This window comes from Copidosoma floridanum, unplaced genomic scaffold (genome assembly GCF_036245765.1).
Source record: "Copidosoma floridanum isolate Cflo_tuat_1 unplaced genomic scaffold, Cflo_Japanese_pri ptg000019l, whole genome shotgun sequence".
Classification (NCBI taxonomy): Eukaryota; Metazoa; Arthropoda; class Insecta; order Hymenoptera; family Encyrtidae; genus Copidosoma; species Copidosoma floridanum.
The window spans coordinates 15,654,641-15,676,829 of NW_028321896.1; the positions used below are offsets into that span (position 1 = coordinate 15,654,641).

At 40.0% G+C, this 22,189-nt stretch overlaps 2 protein-coding genes across 2 annotated transcripts; one reads left to right on the forward strand and one right to left on the reverse strand.

Moving 5' to 3' along the window:
* Positions 1-797: 797 nt before the first annotated feature.
* On the reverse strand, positions 798-22,174 carry CTL5 (C-type lectin 5). Its single transcript, XM_089593020.1, has 5 exons — positions 21,932-22,174; positions 6,538-6,646; positions 4,970-5,164; positions 1,114-1,319; positions 798-1,044 (listed from the first exon to the last, which is right to left on the reverse strand). The coding sequence occupies exons 2-5, from the start codon at positions 6,632-6,634 to the stop codon at positions 886-888; spliced, it is 657 nt and encodes a 218-aa protein (XP_089449146.1). The 5' UTR covers positions 6,635-6,646; positions 21,932-22,174; the 3' UTR covers positions 798-885.
* Positions 8,751-9,590, forward strand: LOC149374559 (breast cancer type 1 susceptibility protein homolog). Its single transcript, XM_089592642.1, has 3 exons — positions 8,751-8,932; positions 9,047-9,247; positions 9,321-9,590. Exons 1-3 carry the CDS (start codon positions 8,891-8,893, stop codon positions 9,588-9,590), a joined length of 513 nt encoding a protein of 170 aa, XP_089448768.1. The 5' UTR covers positions 8,751-8,890.
* Positions 22,175-22,189: the final 15 nt, after the last annotated feature.

Genomic DNA, 22,189 nt, shown 5'->3' on the forward strand with positions numbered 1-22,189 from the left:
TCAAAATTTTAATTGATAAAATAAGCTTTTACAATTAAGTACCTATACCGTACTCGAGTACGTGACAGTATTTGGATACTTTGTTTGATTTAGGAGCAAATGGAGGGACGGAAAGGAATTCTACACGGAAAGGAAGCAAAATCTACAAAACGAAATATGTATGTATCTTATTATTTTTTATTTTCTTTAGAAACATGTAGGTACACATAAATAAATTGTACACATGAAAACCTACAACTTATACAAAGTCTATAATATGTTGTTACAACAGACAAATGGAGAAATAATAACGAAAGTATAAGATCAAAGGGACTGTATGACGAATTCACATCGATTTTTGGGTTAGTGGACATTGATACAAATAATCGTAGTGATAAACATGAGTACAGAGTATATTATATTGAAAAAAAAAAAAAAAAAAAAAAAAAAAAATCAAAAGTATCATCTACTCATAAACACTTGCAACGAGAACTTAAAAGTGAAAGAAAAACACAGTCGAGTATAATGTATATGATACTCGAGAGCCACTAAATTAAGCACACTTTTCGTCATACGATACTATACTTGGCTATACTCTTTTCACTCGACTGCCCGGAAACACTGCGTATTTTCTTTTATTTTCTTCCTGTCATTCGAGTACATATTAATATTATACATTAATTATTGCACACTCGAAGATTAAAAAAAAAAAAAAAAAGTGTGTGTGCGAGAGGGAAAAGGGTGGGGGCTAAGAATCAGTAGATAATATACGCTTTTCTATTGTTACAGTAATAATTATTCGCTGGGCTTGGAAAAAAAAAAAAAAAAAAAAAATTCATCTTTCGCAGTGGAGGGGTGTTTCGCGTTAAAAAATACTTAACTAGCTAGTAGTGATGTTTTATATATTTAGAGGCGAATGCCAGGGTTGCGCGAAGCCACGAAATTGAGAAGCTCGTCGCTGTCCTCACACACGAAGGGTTTGACGTGGTGGCAGGCGACGTCGTGCCACTTGATGCCGTCGTTGTAGAAGTTGTTGAGGATCGACAGGCAGGACTCGTCGTTGCCCTGGACATTTTTTATTATTTTTTATATACAGCCAAAATCAATCGAAGTAAAAAAAAAAAAATGATGTACCTGTGCGGCTTCGCGGTTGTCAGGCTGGGGAGTACCGTAGCCCCCGGTGTGGCTCCAGTCGCCGGTGTTGCGCTGATTCGTCGGTCCGATCTTGGCTCCCGAGCCGGACCAGAACCAACCGTTGACGTTCTGGGGCTGGAGGTCAGGTCGGTCACAGCCGTTGAAGTTACACTTGCGCCCCGACGTCCAGATGTACCTCACGTTGCCTGCGCTCAACATTTTTCGTGTTTATTTATTTATTTATTCTTTTTTTTTTACTCTAATAAAATATAACACGCACATTATTGATGCCAACATTTTGATTGCTTGGCAAAGTGTCTCTTTTAAATTGAAAATCGGGGACTACGTGGTAAAGCGATGATTACATTGTACCCCGTGTATAATTACGCGCTCAATTGCTTCGAAATACCGCGAGAAAACAAAAAAGAATCACTCACACGACTGGGTCTGTAATTGGGGCATCTGTTTTTTTTTCTTCGGATATATAAACTAGAGCGAAAAAATTAAGGCGTAGGTGGCCCACGTGGGAACGTATATTATTCATTTGAGTCGTCGGGGGGACTTTTGGTATATACTTACCTTAAATTCCATTTTTTTGACAAAGTGGGCAAAGATGATGAGAGAAATGTGTGAGATTATAACTGGATGCGTGTCATGGCCACCAAAGTGTATACGGATAAAAATGTACACATGCGTCAGTCTGATGTGATGTGAAAAAAAAAGATTAATTTGCTCGCACGTGTGAATGAAATAGAAAAAAAATAAGGTCTCAAAAAGGTATATTTTAATAGTAGTTTACGCGTCGTAGTCGCGTGACAAAGTAAAAAGTTTCTCTTCCCTTTCAGCTCCATACAATTATACATATAATCAAGACGACAAACGAAAATTAAAACACACGCGACCTGCGAATAACAATAACTCGATTATCCAATTACAAATCATTAAAAAAACAACGCTAACACCGAATAATAAGTATTACAAGATGCAAACAACGACGTGGTAACTGTTGAAACAACGACAAAACGCGATCTTTCCTTGTATATAGTCCCTGTATAACCATATGCAAGTGATCAGATCTTCGAAATAATCCTTTTGGTGTAATAAATATCCAATGAAAGCTCGGGAGCAAGAGATAAAGAATAAATAATTACAGTTGGATACAAAATATAATCATCTAAGCGCCACTAAGATAAAAAAAAAAAATAAATAAAGCGCACACTTGCGTTGCAAAATCTCCAAACTGCTGCGAAACTATATAAATAAATGAAAAAAAAAAAAAAAAAAAAAAAAAATCTCAATGAGCACACATCAGGTCAGCGCGCCATTTACGTGTATATACCTATGATGTTCAAGAGGCGATCGAGGAAGCTTCGTCCACCGATTGCCGCAAATATAGTTACAATTATTCTGCCCAATCATGTTATTTATAATACATATTTATATTGTACACGTATTACGTTTACCCGTGCGTATACGTGACGCAAGGCTGTATTTTTGAAAGCGCTCCTCGCGGGGAGAAAGCTCTCGTTTAATTGTCCGGCACATGTATATATCCTGTATATGTATATGGAAGACGCGTAACAACGTCAAAATTGTATGGTACCTATACTTATACACGGAGTATCGTAAAAATGTAGTAATATACACCCAACATATATATATATATATACGGTGCACGCCGAAAATTGCTTTTAGAGTATCATATATACCAATGTGCTTTACAACCTCTGACGCAAATTTTGAGAGAGCTGCCCTGAAATATGTGCTCCGTTGCGCTGAATCGTGGTTTTTACACGCGCTTCTTTTACAGTGTCGTATGACAAGTAATGCGTTCGAGTGGGCATATAACATTCGCGTTTCTTGAGAAGGAAAAAATTTTTAATATGAATATACCGACTAGCACAAATGAATCGGTAAGTTTTCTTTTCTTTTCTAACGGGAATACACCAAATTAGTTTTGACTCGAAGCTGCATTGTTGTGCCGTTACAACAAAGGCTTTTACTACTTTTTTTTTGCGTTATCCATACACGTAAATCATCGGTGAGCTTACAAATGAGTCATAATTTTACAGATTTGCGTATATGGATATGACAAGTATATGCAACGCGATTATCCCAAGTATAAAATAACCCATCTAAATTTGACATCGATCGATTACTATACTCCTGATGACCATAAAGGATCGAGTCGATGATATTTTTTTGCACTCTCGTGATTACAAGGTATTATATTTTCCTCTTTTCCTTATTACAATTTACAGCCGAGCCATACGTATTATTACGTACTCGTGGCTCAGGTCGGGGTGAAAGTGGGTTGACACCGGCCGTGGATGGAAATCATGAAAAGCAAGGATGACAGCTCCACTACACGTATATACATCGTAAAAGGTAAAGTTGTCCACGATTTTTCCGCGATCGGTATCCCACCGATCGACGCCGATCTCACACCTATATATAAATATCCTCGGGGCTATACGTATACAAGACAACATTCGTATAGTTTCGGAATACTTGACGTATTTATTTCATGTATACACTCTATACGGTACACGAGGCGACCCAACAAATTTTCAAAGGATCATCGAACAAAGTTTTGTCAAAATCAACGCTTGCTGTTATACGTAATTCGTTTTCTCTTTGCAAAACATCTACTTAAAATTCGTTCCAATGGCCGTTTGGAGTCTTTGCGACATGAACGTAATGGACGATTAGCCGTTTAATTTGAATTACAAAATAATGTAATATGTACCTGTATTAAATAAAAATTAAGGCCATTTGTAATTCAATAAGGACCAAAAAAAAGCGAAAAATAAACCGAAGGAGAAAAGAAAAACATGCTGCACTTTACAAGATAGTTTGTGTACAAACAAACAAACCGGTCGAGGATGATCAATAATTCAAGAGCCAGCGGCGGAGCAAAGGCCTTTTTTTCACCCGCCGGCGTTTTGTTGTTGCTCAATCATTGAATCTCGAGCTTTACTACGTACACATTATGCACACGTATAGGTATACCTACAGTGCAATTTCCTCGAGCGCGCAAATTGAAAATCTCATTTGGTGCAATGTATTATGCCATGGTGATGACGATTTAAATTTAACGACCAGCACCACGCGCGCTTTTGTGTATTTATGCAAGTGACGATGGTAAGGGGGGAGGAGAGAAAACTCCGTACATTTATTGTTACTCGAAGAGCCAATGGACTGATGTTTTCTTGCGAAACGCCTGCAACCCGTCAAAATATCACACGCGCTTGCAAATGATTCATTGAAATCTATTGGGTGCATCATATAATACATACGTATATATAGTTGAGGTGCAATGGATGAACCTTTCGCGTGTTAATGGAGCGCTCGTGACACTATACTAAAGAACAAAGAAAAAAAAAAAAAAAAAAAAAATCATAATGAACTTGTATCAACGAACAAGCAAGCGTTGTAAATCTTACGGGATAATGTACGCATCACTTGTTCCGACGAAGGTGTACAGGTCTGACAGTAAGTACAATGTATATAATGTAGTAAAAATATCTCTTGACTATGCATCACGTTTAGAAGAAACGACATTTTACACGGAGCTATGTCCTATACCAACTGCTACGACACGAGGTACATACGACAGATTTAATTGTTTCTCTCGAGCTATCAACGCGCGCGTGTCTCTATTGTTAATTGTTTTTTTTATTCTCATCTTCTTCTCTGCCCATGTCCATAGACGCCCCGCACCGCAAAATTAATTCTCGAGAGCCGGCAAAGACCTCACCGCGGACCTTACATGCATATACGTGATATTTTCAAACCACGTGATAAAAAATGCAGCTGTCGCGTATGAAAAAAAAAAAAAAAGAAAACACATTACCTCGGGCGATCCTTCCCTTGATGAACTCGTTTTCCTGGGGCGTCTCGAGCGAAACGGCGTCCATGCAGTGGCGCCTGCATATGTTCCTGGCGTCTAGCCAGTCTACCTCCAGATTCCTCGTCGGCGCGTGCTCCCAACTGAAGAAGTACGAGTGGGCCACCCCTCGGGCGTCCCTGTAGGTCGAGTGTCGCACGCCTGCGACGTCATCCACCGCGATATCATAAAAAAAATTAATTATCAATCTTAATAATGGGACAAACAAAGGGGCCCAGTGTCGTGTACCACGCGACACGTGTTCAAGTACAAGGAAAATAACAACAACTGGTATTTTGCGCACAAGGTATACATACACGTATCTTGCAGTTGGGTGTACGAATTGTGCAATAGCGTCGCAATCGCCTATGTGCACCATCATGCCCCATGCATGTATGCGTGAGGACGAAAAAAAAAGGGGGACTCACTCGACAAACCGAGAAAATAGAATACCGCAATATCCATCATATACGATGCGATAACGCGATGTTTTACAAACGAGAGAGGGGGACTCCCTTATATGTATATAAGCTAGTATAGCATAGTGTTTCTCTATGAAGTATACCGATCTCACCGTCACCCACTCTCTCTCTCTCTCATCCGTCTTTTGTATGCATATTTTTGCGAGCATCGAGCTAAATGTCACACGCAAATATATAAATGCCCACACGCGCGAGTTCGTCATCTTTTGTCTTTTCATTTAACCGTGTCGTCGTGAGAGCTATTAGTTGTTTTTTTTTCTTTTTCATTTACCAACACCTACGTTGTACGACATATTACAGTATTTCTTTTTTTTTTTTTTTTTTACACGTGATAAAAAAAGGCGTTACAGGCACACTCGACGATCGCGTGGAAACTTAATTTATTTAGATGTGCAAGCAACTTGGGTGTATATAATATGCATCAAAGCGCGAGAATTTAGCGGCTCATCGGAACTGAATTCTTTATAAAAATTTAAAGGCGAAAGTTAATTGTGCTCGAGCATAATATTCGATAACCCCTGGCCACGGTATACGTATATATATATTATATACACACTTGTGCAAAGCGACGCGGGAGAAAGTTTTCGCGGAGCCTCATCTTTGAGCTGCACGGCTCCCCCGTGGCTATTATAAGCGCAAAACCCTCCGTTATTAGTTAGTAAGAGAAAATATAATTTTAAGCGCAATATTAGCGCGACGCGATTTTTTTTCTTCCTCTCGCGTGGGAACAAAACGACGCCGTCGATCTTTTTCTTTTTTTCTCTCCTCATTGTCTCTATATTCACACTGACACTGTTGGGATTTCCAAAGTTTCGTTGCGAACTTAGCGCCTATCGGTTATTACACTATATACGAAGCTGTTATTGTTCTTCTGAAAAGTGAAAAGCCAAGAGGCTCGTTTAACGCGTCGTAAATTGTAAAAATAACACGCGAACACGATCCATGATTTTGCATCGCTTACAGAGGAGATCGATGTGAAAATGAAACTTTCGGCACTTTGTGGTGTATAAATTTTTTTGTCCTTCTTATGTAGGTTTTATGCATATAACTTACGGCTGGCGCAGCTTCGTGGATCAGGTAGGGCGAGTCGTCGCTGCGCGGTAACCACCGCGAGGAGGCCCAAGAGCACCAACAGTACGACAGTCCTCATCCTATACTCGATCTGAAATCATTTAAATTCCCGTAATCAATTGACACGCGTTTGTCTTTGCTTATCTGTCAAAGTTTATCTGTTAAAGTCACCCCTATTGAATATTTATGTACATGGAATAAGTGTATAAACTCGACGAATTCACCTCGTGATGCTTTTTCCCTCCATTTTTACATGACAGGTGTAAAGTAGTGAAAGTATACGCGATGAGCCGTAGTAGTTTCGCGCACCGACGAAAATAAAGATCCAATTAATTAAGCACATATACATGTAGGTGTATTTAGCTGCGGCAGAGAGAGAAGAGGGACGTTTTTTTAACTCTCCAGCGTTTCGGCCGAAAAGACGAGAGAGTCAAAATTGCTCGGGTGAAGGGGTACAAAGTGATTGTTTTTCTTTAGATTTTACTGGTAAATATGTACCGATTTGTTCGCGATCGACATCGGAAAATATGTGCAGCACTTAAACCCTTATATTATATACTTCTAGTATTTGTAAGGTAAAATATACTCGGAACGTACTGTATCCCAGAAATCTAATCTCTCGAGTTTAATTGTTATCGGTAAAACACAACCGATAGGTACATATTATATACATAGGATGGAAATACTTTTCCTTTCACGCCAGGAATTTTCCAGTTTCTCTTTTTTACTCGCGTATACCATTAGAGAGGAAAAAAAGTCACAGAACGCAAACCGTGAAATGATCCTCATCATCATCGTTACATCCCTCCCAACTAATTGAAAAAAAAAAAAAAAAAACCGTACACCTAAACTTCCTCTACCATCGTCAGCAAGATTCCTTATAATATATATATGTAGAATACACAATACACAGCACTAGGGAGAGAGAGAGAGTAGGAGACGTCTTTCCTTTCTCGAGAATTTCTCTAAATTGCAAATCGCGTGCCAAACTTGAACGGGAGACATTTGGACCGTGCGCTGGATACCCCGTAGACAATAAAGGACCTGTACATTTTGCTTGTTCCACACGAAAGTTGTTAGATACCTAAGTATGCCTCTGTAAAAAAAAAAAAAAAAAAAAAGAAAATCAATTTAACATCGTCGATGTCGCGACACCGTTCCGCGAAATTAGCTGAGATAATTGACGACAACGACGACTGAGTGTACATTACAATCAAATGAACCTGCAACCGAGCGCATTATACCCATGAAAAAAAAATCTCTCGATCGCGGCCCTGACTCTTTTCTTCGTAGGTACACTTACTCGCGGATGTGTCTCTTCTTCTTCTTCTTCTTCTCCTCTGCATATACGTATATATACAATGGGCCGTTCAATCGCCGTTCGAAGGACGAAACGCCAAAGAGAGAGAGAGAGACAACATTACCACTCCGCGTATAGGTTGTCCACCGACTGCGCCGAGAGACGTTTTTACCGAGACATCCTCTGTCATTTGCATATACGTCACGCTCAAATCGTTCACTTATACCCACGTATACGTACAATACTATTTTGTTTTCTTATACAACTGTCGGATGAAAAATAGCTAAAACTGTCTTGCCCCGCGCTCTAACGAGCGTTTGGTCGGCGTTTACAGCACCCCAAGAATAATAACTCTCGACCGCTGGAACAATGGAATTACGAGGATATATTATATGCTCTCGGCGTCGCTAAAGGTGATGTCGACCTGCTTCACTTATCTCCTGGGAGTTTTGTCGGATGACACATCGTCATCTATCGCTGGCGCTTTTAGCTCACCTCCACGTTGGCCGATTTCTCGACATTTCAATACCTAAGTATATATATATATTATGTACATGGCCAAGGGGATTGTGTTATTTCGATTTCTTATTTTTAATTACAAAAACCATTTTTCATCTTCTCAAATTATGTAAGTACAATATTCTCTTGGGGAGTTACTGTATATGCAACGTACCTACTTTGTCCGGCTTTGCTTTTTGTTTACATTCTCCACTAGAAGTATATAGGTATACATACATCTTGTATAAAATATAAGGTACAAGTTCCCAGATTTCCGTCCGTCGTAACAAAAATTTGACCCTATAATGTACACTTGGCTCAGTCCACAACCGGCCGCCGGCTGCACAGTAGTTGAATGTCAATACAGTGTTAACAGTCGAACTTTCCGTTTGCTAGGGCCAATCGTTGTATATCATTTGAATACATATCTTGTAATTGTGGGAAAACCAATTAAGTGTTTGGTTGCTATCAATATATTTTCCGAGTCATAAAAACAATTGTTAAGTATACTTAGAACGTCGTTCCAACAAGAGGAAAATGGCGGAGAAAAAGAAGGGACTGTCGCAAATATGTAGCGAGGTAAATCATTCTTTTTTCTTACCCCTTTCTCTCTCTGTTTTGATAATTATTTATCAATTGCAAACGCCAAAGTGTATTTGATATACGCAACGATAAATAAAATTCCTTTTGCAGTTGGTGAACGAAGTGGAGGACGTGATCCAGTGCCCGGTTTGCCTTGAGGTGAAGTCTAGTGTGGTGCAGTGCACCATCGGCCATCACGTTTGCGAAACGTGCCGAAGAAAAGTCCAAGAATGCCCCACATGCAAAAGTCCATTTACGGCTATGAAAATCTTCATAATCGAGCACTTGTCGGAAATGGTTGCTAAAATAAACGTAAGTTGGGGAGAAAACTGTTTTATGTATATGGTTTTTACACTGTGAGTGATTATTTTAATATTTCTTTTAGTTGTCCATTCATGCCTTTAACGACGACATTCCCGTGGATACCACCAAAGATTATCGACAATGCCTCAAAACATTGCTGACTAGGCTGTCCGAGTTTTTAAACTATCAAAATGACGTTATGCTGTACTTGAAGAGGTACTTGGAGTGGCCATCTCCACAAGATCATAATACATTGCAAAGAAAAATCGATTTTTTGCTGTGCGAAATCAAAAATATATATGTCTACATGAACGAGACTACAAAAAAACTGATTGACCTTAAAGAGAAGTAATTTTTCGAGACGTGACTCTTTTTTTTTTTTTTTCATAAGTATACAATGAATAAACGATTTATAGGTCTTAAGAAACCTAAATAAAGTAAAACAAAAAACAATTATTATGTTGTTTGTCATGGGAAAAGTTTTTTATACATATTTGTGATTGTGTAAGAATAGTACATTACGCCACTAGAGCGCAAAGTGTCACTTTGCGCCCGCGGGCGAACTTTGGGCCCGTGCGCAAAAATTGACTAATTTCCCCCTACCCCCGTCCCAGTAATATGGGAGGCCTCCCATCCCTCTTCCCTTCCTTCTCCCAAGTGCTAAGTGCCCATAGTAGTGCCCTTATTAAAGGAGCCGGACGTAGAGCACTATAATATAAAAAAAAATATATATATGTATATCTATGCGTGTCCTTGGGCGTGAGAGGGAAATTTTCTATTTCACTGGGGTCCGTGCACTTGCTTGTGGGCTCTCGAGTATAATGCGACCCACAAGTGAGCAAATCTACGTGACCGGCGTGCCAAGGAAGGCCAAACAGGATGAGGTTCTTTTCCATACGAAACAAAATAGAAAGACAAGGGCAAGGTGTCATCCGGTGTACCATCCTATGTGTTGTAATGGAAAGAGAGTCTATTTATATAATCAACTGGATATCCTTAAAATCAAAGGTGCGATTTGTTTTTATATTAATATGTGCATGGGGTACCGTTTCCGTTTTGTTTTATTGGAATTTTAGTGGGCGGTACAGTAAAATACATATAGGTGTAGGTATAATCGCACACACGTCTTACCATGCACCGTCTGTTTCTACTTTTCGTCTCTCTCCCACGAGGACGAGTCGCGAAAGTATATATACTCAACTGTAGAGAATTCAGACCACCGTGCAAATCAACGATAAACGATGCCCCCCCCCCCCCCCTTTTCCCCAATCAATCGTCAGTTGAGCCGTTAACCGATCGCTCTACTCTATATAAATCCAACGGCGCTCGTTCACAGCCTCAAACATGAAATCGCGCGAAACAAATATAAAAAAATCCACAAACAAACAGACAAAAACCGGCTCAACCGTGAAAACACAGTCGTCCTTGTATACCATCCTTCCGAGCCCCTGATTTTTTTTAATACCCCTGCAAACGGAGAGAAATCCGAAAGAGCTGATCCGCACGGTGCATTGCAATGCATCGCGTCTAAAAAAAAAAAAAAGAAGAAGAAGAAGAAAAGAAAAAGACCACCTCGCCGTGATAAATCGTTATAATAGTACACTGTAACGAATGTAATATATAAGGCGACAGGCGTCCGATGGCAGGTGAAAACACAACGAGTGTATATTTATATACCTACATAAATAGATGTATATGTATATGCACCTAGATCGGAGGATCGCGAAAACGAGCGAAAGAGAAAGGGAGGCCGATTTCCCCTCGTAAAAATCGATTATTCTCGCGATCACCGTGCAAGAGTTTTGCGGTTCGATTCGGAGGAGGCAGTGCTCGCCACCTTGTAAGATGCGCACACGAAGAAAAAAAAAAAAAAAACAGGTGGCGCATAGGAAAGGATGTCTAGATGCCGCGGACCGTGTGGTGAAAGCGCGAGTCGCGGGCGGACTAACGGCCGAAAAAACGGGACGCGAGGGCAAAGTATACGTGTAAGGAACCGTGTGCCTCTTTGCCACAAATATTGTTTTTTTCTTTCTCTCCAACTCTAACGATGTATATCTATTTTTGGATAATCCTCGGTGATTACATTTACCCCCGCGTTGCGTCGATCAACACCATCACTAACGTAAACGCTACTGAGGGGGAAAAAAAAAAACTCTCGTATACCTCAGCAAAAAATATATGTGCCGTGTACCGGTCATATACTTGTGCCCTCCTCTTATGCCTGCTGCCTCTCTGCTCTTTTTTTTTTTTTTTTTCTTCATTTAAGGAGAGCAAAGCGACGACGACAGAACATAACGGTCTTTCTCTGTTTGCTCGCAATCGTTGAAACGTGGCCCAGTTCCTCGTATGGGCGCACGTGTACCCACACACACGTACACACATACATATATGTATATGTATACCTTATATTCACGTTAGTTCTTACACTCTGGGTTTGTTGTACCATAAAAATGTATATATCGACGCTCCAGACTCGAGAAATATCGTGTGCTCTGTCGTGTGTGATTGTATAAAAGTATTTTAATTGGATACTTTTTGTTTTTATCGATACGCCAATGGGAGATATCCATCCATTGAAACTCAACTGCATAGGAAAAAATTTAACCGACACACGAATCGATTGTTTTGGATTATGATACGGTTAAACATTCAAGAGCTACATACCTGTATACTATACATAAAAACGGTAAAATGCGCGTTGCATCAAAAGGTCGCTGCTCCCGCTTATTATACTTGGAGAAAAAAAAAAAAGAGAAAACTGATCAATGTATATATTATGTAGATAAATAATACGTATATATATAAATATTACTTTGTTCGTTAACTTCACATTTTATGAAGTTTGTTTTTTAATTTTTTTATCTAGTCCCAACGGGAAATAAAAAGCAAGGAAGTTCCGATCCGATCGCTAACACGATTTCTCTTTGTTCCCCTCTCTATTCGTATGTATGTATATTTTTATCCAAACCGAGATTTTAATTTTTTTTTTTTTCAATTACCGCGGCAACGATATTATTTTCCCTCCCCCTGCCTCCCATGCGGCGCGAAACCGCACTATTTCATCTTCCTCGTTTACGGGCATGTCCCTCGATGTAATTCACGGATGACAAACAGCAATATGTGTATGTATATATATTGCATAAAAATATCACCGCAGGAGAACACAATGCGCGGTAAAACAATAAAAAAGAAACATCCGCGAGAGAGTTGGTGTAGTGTAATATATATGTAACGAAGTTGACTCCCCCGAGCCTCTTCCTGAAAGCAGCTTCTAAAAAAAAAAAGAAAAAAAAAATACAACAAAGACGATAGACCCTCTATATTATTCGGCGATTGCACCATATTGTACATGTATATTGTCCATCGAAATTGCTGCATGCACCTACACGTGTACAACATCTTCATACGCGCGTTCATATGACAAAGGATCGGGAGTTATGAGGACAAACGGGTCGTCCTTACGTTGCATGTGTGTGTATACGTATAATATCGTCCTTGCGAAAATGAAAGCACATATATATTCCAGAACAGGAGCTCATACGGCCTTGATCTGAATTTTAGTGGAACTCGTCCCGACATACACTTATTTGCGAGCAAAGGATACTTTTTTTCGTGGGGGGGGGGGGATGCTGCGAAAGGTGACGGGTTTCAAGAGGCGATATTATTTTGTATTTTTTCTCATCACCAAGAACTTGGTGCGCATCTGTATGGTCACATAATGTGACTTTTCCTCAACGACAACAGAAAAAAAAAAAAAAAAAAAACGATTTCCCTCGCCTCCAACCGATAACATCAGAGGCTGCGCGAAATCGGCAGTTACGAAAGTTGGCACCACAAATCTATCGCTGTAAAGAATCATCTCTCCACGCAGAGCTTCCGCGAGACTCGCTTCCTGCTATGGCCGATCCCTTGATTAATTTTTACGCCACGAATTGACGGTTCGTTGCGGCCAACTTTTTCCAAAAAAAAAAAAAAATAAATAAACAAATAATAATAAAAAAACTCTCCTTCGGCGTCCACTGGAAAGTATACGTATAGTACATGTACGCGCGTCGAGGACGAAAGAAAATAAAAGATGACGCAACAGCCGGCAAGCGCCGGAGACACACTTGCGATTGCGATACATCCTGCAGCAGTATAGTTCAACATTATACTTGTACCACCTCCGAGCACGAGGTAATTTGGCCGATTCAATTATGACAACTTTTTTTTCTTTTTTTCTTAAGACTCGTCCAAAGTGTCGCAAAGCCATTCACAGCCAGCAACAAAGATGCCGCTCGCAATCGACATGTACATATAGGAGTAAAATGCACGGGCCGTCTTTGTTACTTATATATATATATATATGTATCGTAAGGTGATTTAATGTCGAGGCGCCGGCGCTGCTGACAGTTTTCCTTGCGCAAGTACTTATAGTATATGTATACGCGTATATTTGCCTCTATACGTGTGTGCAGCGCAATTATCATGATTATCATGTAAAAGTATAATCGTTCTTTCCCCCGCGGATGTTGAACAAGGGATTTTGCGAAAATGTACAAGAGGCCTCGAGGCGACAAGGTGTTTGCCACGAAGATATATCCTCGTTTCCGACGCGCCATCCTTTTGCGACACCATCAACCCAGTGGATCGAAAGTGCTTTTCTTTTTTTTCTTTTTCCCTCTCCCCTCTTTGTAATAGATACTTTCAGCGTCTTCGGGCAATATTTCACGAGGAGCCGAGCGTGTATACCTACAGTCGTTGGGCCCAATTATGCGGGCAGTTTAATGAACTTTAATAAACTGCGGAGGCTCTCCTTTACGCCATTGTGTGTGTATATATTTTATACGGTATATGGACGATGACTCTGCGGGTATATAAAATTCGAGCCGAGATGATATCGGCTTCGCGGGTCCGATAAGATCTTTCGCAAGGATACAAGTATATGTACATCTTTCGTTGGATTTTTGTTATTCACCGTTACAATGACGGGGGATTCCCCGGACTCTGTCTTGAGGAATGAATTTCTTTTTTTTTTTTCATTTTTTTTTGTCTTTCAATTAAACACATACGGATACGGCGTAGATAACGAGTAATATTAATTTACACGACTTCTCGCGTTTGTATATGTATGCATATATAGTTACAATCTACAGTTAATCGGAATTATTTGCGGAATCCTCTGCTGTGGTATTATATTATGTTTTACATAGTACATGCGCGGCGACAATCTTATCTTTCGGTATAGAAATCGCGACTATACGTAAATATATATATATATGTGTAGGTATAGGTAGTAAGTAGTAAAGTTCCGAGTTTGGTCAGACACCGCGTCCATATCTTACTAATATATAAAGCAAAGTCGCTAAAACCGTTGTAATCGCTAACCGCGAAAACTACTGAACCGATTTTGCTGAAATTTTGCACACTGATTCATGATACTTCCTAGATGGTTTTAGTATAGTTTTTATCTTAAAAAATTTAATAACAATAGCAATAAATGAGCTCAAAGTTTTGCAAAAATACGCCAGCTTTTCACTTTAGTTCAGTAAAATCCGCTAGGTGGCGTCGACATAAAATCAAAGCTACCTGCAACATAATTAAATAAGTGTGGTTATAATAGGCCGGAGCGTATCGACAGCTGTACAGTCGAGCTTCGGCAGCTCACCAAGCTGTTCAGAGGATGCTGGTGATAGTCCTGCAGCTGGGTATCCCGGTTACGGATGACACTCTTCTCCAAGGGGGCAGGTACCTAAGTGTTCCTTCACCCTGAATCTCGACGAGTGTGATCAAAGAATAATAAATTACTTCCAACCGATGCCGTCTCTGCCAGAATACCAGGAGACATATTTAGCCAGAGCACAATCTGCACCAACTCTTCAGAGTTGTGTGGCAGTCCCACCATCCCACCTGTTGTAGTTAGAGAATTTGTGGCTACAAATGTAAGCAAGGAAAAACAGCTCTGAGGGTCACGGGAACCACAACGGCTTTCTTCTTGGTCGTCGCGTCCCCAACGCGTTTACCCACATGTTCCCGTCTAAAGATGAGCAATTGAGCAGTTGGTTATCCGGGAAACGACCCGAGACGAGATATTCTTTGGTCAGCGGCGTATCTCCCTCCATCACAGTCTCCGTACATCGAGACTCCCAGGGTAAGAATCAAGCAACCTGTAGCCAGCTCTTCATCATCAGGAATAATAATGAAGAATAGCCTGGAAGTTTCACCACTGGCGCTTTTTAGGGCCATTATAAGTATTTACGTTCCCTACTTAACCATCAATTTCATCGGTTCTTTTTAGGGGCCACCTAAGTGTAAACTACCTTGCCAACAAATACATTTTTATTACCATTTCCGGAAGCGATTCGTCGACTAAAAGACTATATTAACTAAAGACGGGCACTATTAAACCAAGTCAGCTATTCACTGGCAGACGTCACCTGCGGAGTTGTTCTTCGCAAGGCTGGAAAACCCGGTGACCGACGACTCTATATTACCCTCTCGACTCTAAGCATTCAACCAGGAATCACTGATCCTCTCCAAGGTCTGCGCTGGGCAAACCTATAACAGCTATAAAGGAAAAAAAACTTGAGCCAACGGAACAGCCTCCACTGGACAAGTATCACTAACCAATCTCCCCATCTAAGATCACCAAAACAACTGAATCTGAAAATAAAAAAGGTGCTTTAGACACCAACGTCTTCGACGTTATACCGGGAGACGTTGGGAAAGAGCACTACAACTAGCCCCAAAGCTTCGGACTTTGTAATTTTTCTCCCAATCAGTCTGGGTCTTCAACAGTAAGCCAGAGAAGATCACCCTGAGGTATCCAGGTCACAATTTCTGTTAACTGCAGTCAAGAAAGAGTTAACTTAAGAAGCTCACCGGTCTTTTTTAGGGCCATCGGACGTCGAACTACCTTGCCAACAAATCTATTAAAATTAACAAAGTTGACTGAAAATAGCCTTTAGGGGTCATAAAAGTCGTAAGCATGCCAATAGTCGCAAAAGGGTATATTGGAAAGAAAACTTCAAATGTATCTAATGAATACAATTTGAGGCGTCAAGAAACTGACGCAGAAAATTTATCGAGATTGAAACAGCAGCGTCAAAATCGACAATTTAAGAGTCCATTACGTGAGAGATCAGCTTTCCATTGTACCCTTACAGCAATCTCTGAAATCTTTAAAGATCCTACTTCAGATTTTTAAATAAGTAGAAAATGTATTTCTGTTTTTGTGGCAATAAAAATGTTGGGTTTAAGGTCCAGGACTTTGTTGCTCTGGTAATAAAATTGTGAGATATGAGAAAAAACAATTTTTTTTTAATATAAATTTTTTGGTGGTTTAAAATCTTAACAGCTTCAAAAAATAGCCCTTTTCGTGAATTACACAGAAGAAACTAAATCAACAACTTCTTATAGCCATCGATTATTTTATGGCATAAATTTTCAGCATAATTATTTTTTTGAATTTTCACACCTTATTATTTGACCAAATAAACTATATGGATTCCGAAAAAATATTTTTTAATAAGAAGATTTTTGTTCTGAGATGTATCGGGAGTATGTGTAAAATTTTCTAACTAAAAATGTTTCACATTACATGTCAACACACTACGGTGTTTTATTTAGTAAGTCTCGGGCGAAGCCGAGACGGGGGGGCTGCTAGTCTATGTATACATATATACCTATACCTCTTTATATTCGATTATTATTAGACAAAAATATGAAATCAAGCACAATATTGTTGTCATGTGTACACAAGTAACGGGTAAACGACAAGATCCCGAGCAGAGACATATACCTTTAATTGTATCAGCACCAAAAATTCACACCCATGCATTAATAAGAAAAGATTGTATACTCTATGCTTTTCGAAAACCCTATATTAATGTTCAAAATTGCACAAATCGTCCCGTGGACCGTACAAGGAGATGAACCTCCCGAGGAGGATGCGTCTGCCACTATATACTTGTACACAACTATATGTAACTGTTTTCGCAACGGCTTGTATATAGCTCGCAAAAAGCCAGTGTATTTCTGTAGGAAGGGAAAAAAAAAAAAAAAAAAAAGGAGAAACAGTTGAATCGACGTCGCGGATAGTCTCTAATTCACCGGCATTGCGAAAACAGTGGGTATATATAAGTATACATACATACAGAGCTCCCGAGGTGGAGTAGTTACCTCCCGGGCGATGGAGAAATGATGATTGCCGGAGAAATTCCAGGCTTCGGAGCCGCGCAACTGATGGAACGTTTTGCGGGTGAGGATTTTTTTTTTTTTTCCCCCTTCAAAGCGGTATACGTACCTACAAACTCTCGTGTGCAAAACGATGTCGTCACTCGCGATGACGATTGGAAAGAGATTTTCCAAATTCACTGGGGTTGACCGATCGGGACTCTCTCTGTACGTATAGATTCGTTTTCGCAACTGCCAGAAAAAGACGTTTACATACATACTTTTCCATCTTTGATAATTGCGATTACCACTCGGTTGCCCATCCACAGTACTCAAGTACAATTGTATACAAGAGACTCGTTAAAAAATTATGAAATGTGGGCACAATGTACGGTGCTTACGTGCGACTTGTTTGTAATAAGGTATATATATAAGAGAGCGACCCCCATCACCTCTTTCTCTCTTTTTCTGCTCGTGTGTGGGTGTAATACCATTATTGTTCATTGTAATTAATTAACTCCCGTAGCAACGGGAAAACGAAAGAGAAAAGTGGACAGTTTGTTGCAAAATATACACATGTATATAAGGAGGAGGAGGTGTGAATATTACACGCATATATAATTATATATGTGCGCGCATCTTGGGTGAGAAGTAAATTGTTTTTCTTTTACATGCGTGTATATTACACGCTCGTGGAATGACGGAAGCTCTTGCTACGGTGTACGTTGCGATGTAAGATATTGTTTTGTCGGTATGATGAACGACTCTGATGGATATCGTTTGAAATAAGAAAGAGTATTCAGATACGTGTGCGTGTGTAACAATGTTCAACCGCGATAATAGCGCGTAGAAACGAAATGTCCTTTTTTTTCTTCTTTCCTTGTAATTATAACGATCGATTCGATTTCAAAGGATATCTGTAAGTGGGTGCAGCGAAACGGAGGTTTTTTATTGCCTTTAAAAAGCACGAATGATACGTTTGAAGAGTAAAAATGTAACTTGGACGGGCACTTGAAAGAATAAATATGTATACGCATATATATGCTACAGAACAATTACAACGAGGTGTTCCAGTTAGATTTTCCGTCCCTCCTTTCACGAGTATACATAAGAAGCCACATGATCCGGATCGGGCGAGAGAAATGATAACAATCACGTATTGGTACGGTAACGGCACGATATGCCGATCTGCGCTCCCAGAACAGTTGTTTGTCTTCCACGTGTGTATATATAGGTATGTAAAAGGACGGTTATCAAAAACCATCACTCGAAATGTCGAGCCGAGCCATCGGATCCTTATCCTCTCGGATAAATAACTCGAGCCGTAAAATAAATAACGCACGGCGTGTGTCTGCGCGATGTCTACCTGTTTAAATTGAAGAAGAAAAAAAAAAAAGGATCACTACCTCGGGCTGTTTATATACGTATATAATGGTAATGTGCACGTAGGCACGAAGATTTTTTTTGTTTTTTTTTTTTTGTTTCACCGTTAAACGACCTCAACCAAAACACACTTGATAATTTATCGATCGGCATTCATAAATTTCTATAATGATGAGCAGGTATGGTATAACGATGATGCAAAAAAAAAAAAAAAAAAAAAGAAAAACACGTACACCTGTTGATTCGTTTGCTCAGGAACATTAACGATCGCATACCCGATGGGTATTGTAGACGTACAACATCTCCATACGTATATATATGTGCACACGCGTACATTTGCGCCTTCGATCACTTTCACTTTTCAATGTGCTTAATCTATTACGGTAATAAATAATTACATCTCTTCCCCCGTCCCCCCCCCCGTCAAAGCTGCAAATGAGCGAGGGGGACAGGAGATTCCTCTCGCATACCTGAGTGTAAAAAGAAAAGAAAACATCATCGCACGAGGTATTTTATCCGAGGCGTCTGAACGGCCACGTGATAAATAAAAGTAAAAAAAAAAAAAAAAACAAGGAGTCGGTCGTTTCCACCCGGTGTTCTCTCGTCTCCTCTGCCATATACGTATTATACACGCGTGTATAGGTATGTAGTTGTTGGCAGTAGTCGAACAGGTATAAATTGAGTATAGCATAGGCGGATATCGGCACAAACCGCGCGTGAACTCGATTTCGATCTCCGATGCGAAACAGGTACATTTGTGCCTATGTATACGTGTGTGTGCGTATAACAACGCCATACTATTATACCATAAGGCCCGTGAATTCAGGTCTCCTCGTCTCTTTTTCCCCCACACTCGTATTACACATATACAGTTGTGAGTCGCAACTGGTGCAGCCTATGTGTCATGTCGTATAACGTGTGCTGTGTCTGCTATTTCTTTCTTTCTTTTTTTTTTTTTTTTTTAAACAACAATTAAGTATAGCAGGTCGAGTAAGGGCCCATTTGTACAGTGGGTGTGTTTGCTTCGCGTTTTTTCAGTGCTTCAAGGAAGGTACGTATATAACGATTGGTACAGCAAACACATACGAGTAGGCAGTGCATAAATATGGGCCCTTATTTTTCGCTATTCGTGATTGAATGAAAAATGCAATCTTTCGTGTAAATTGAAGAGCGACATGGAGTGTATGTATGGTTTACTTTTTTTTTTCTTTTTTTTTTTTTGAAAGTACGTAAATGCGAATCGACGAGTGGAGAGATCCCGTTTTTCGTACACCAACGCCGACATTGTCCCCGCGAACCCCCAGTTGATACATCCATCAAAAACAAAATGTAGAAAAAAAAAACAAAAGAAAAAGAAAAATCCCACTCCGACCGGATGTCAATGAAACGGTGCGTTATACATTTCCCCGATGTGTGGCGAGCAACTCTACATTGACAATCTCATGGTACAAAAATACAAGAGAGCGCGTATACACATAGGATAAGCACACCATAAAGCCGAGAATGGAAAAACGGCCGGTGGGTATATATTATATATATATATATAAACCGAGTGAGCGCTAACCGTTAGCTGGCCGGCTTTGTATATATACACGCCAAAGGGGGCCCCACACCGCGGAGAGCCGGAGGAGATGTTCTCTCGACCTGGAACGCAGGCGTATATAGCACGTACGCGCACGGATTTCGCCGTAAAGCCTATATGGCGCGTCTGTGTGCAAGAGTTACACGTATAATATATTGTACCGTCGGATCCAGTCGTCGACTCTCCGTTGCTCGATTGCTCTTGTTTTTTTTTTTTTTTTTTTTTTTTCCTCACTCGTCTGTGGAGTCGATCGGTACGAGGATTTACGGTTCCAAGGTGCCGATCGATCGGAAGCGTGAAAAATGTACGTAAAATACGGCGCGCTGAAGCTTTTGTAAGTGGGCATATTATACGCGTCGTTGTGACGTTACGTAAAGCGGATAATCGGGCGCGGGTATACACGCGGAAAAGGAGCACTCGATAGGTTCATTGAATCCTATATAGCTATAATTCACGCACATTTGTACGCGTCGTTCGTTACGTGTCGAGTAGGGAAATGAGGAATCGGAGTGCCAGCCGTGACATAATTAGCATATCGAGTGTCGTTGCGTAACTTTATGTATGGTTTTACGAGCTATTCTTTTGCGAGAGGGGCCTTTTTTTTTAGGTGATCTCGATCGGGCGTTCGAACTCAATGAAAAATGCTAAATATGATAAGTAACGATCGTCGAATGGTCAAACACGGTATTTTGTGTTGTTTAGTGTAATTTCATGATGCCCCGTTGAAAACAGACAAAAATATACATTTTTTGGTGTATGAGTATTACTAAAAAAAGGTACGACAATAATTGCTGTTCACTCGGATTATAAGTACGCTTGACAAAAAAAAAACGATTGTGACCTCAAGTATACGTGTTTGGTGTTTACTTTTAGATCTAGTGAACATGATTGTTTTTGATTATTCTCTAGTAAGCCTCTGAGTAGTGGTTGTTTTTCCTGCTTTAAATTCCAGGAGCGTATTTGTGACTTGATTCTGATTTTATAGGCTTACGAGCTGCTCGAGAGAGTGCAGTAAGTCATCGGTATACTTGGACTCCTGCTAAAATACACCATACTACCATAGAGATGCGGGACACGCAGGTAAGGTTTTACAGAGAAAAATTTACGGGTTCACCGTACTCGCGTTTCTCTCTGCGTTGTGGAATTTTTTGACGATTCCATTTTTTTACTCTCCTTCACATTGACAGGAATAACAAAAAGAGTTTTTTTTTTTTTTTTCTTTTTGCGCAAAGGAACGAAGAAGCCGCGTATGTATTTATGCACGCACCGTCAATAAAACACGTCGTACCGTTACACCTCGGCCGTTTATTTCCATCACGTGGATGCAGATGGTAAATTAAAAAAAAAAAAAAAAAAAAAAAAAGTAGATCGGTACTTACTCGTTTTGTTGTTGCTGTCAATGTGAGGGAGAAAAAAAAAAAAAAAAAAGAAAAAACTCAACAACCACTGTATAAACAACAAAGTAACCTAGTTACTGTTAACTTGTATTCCAGATAAGAACAAAAGTCGGCAGGTAACAATTGGACATATAGCATGATTGTATTAAATAAAAGATATCTTATGGTCAAACTCACCGATTGCAACTCGTGTACGGACCAACAGGCAACAAAGTCGACAAAACGAAACGACTACGACTTGACGTCAAGGATGTGATACTCCCTCGGATGATCGGGGGTGTAATAATATGTCTCCAGTTGGTGATGGTAAACTGCAAAATTGCCGGCGCGTGTACGAAAATATGTACCTCGACACGCCTGGGACGAAGAACGCGAGACGAGTCCGAAGGAGCCTGCACGGAGGAGATTGCCGATCTTGCGAATCGGAAATGCGAG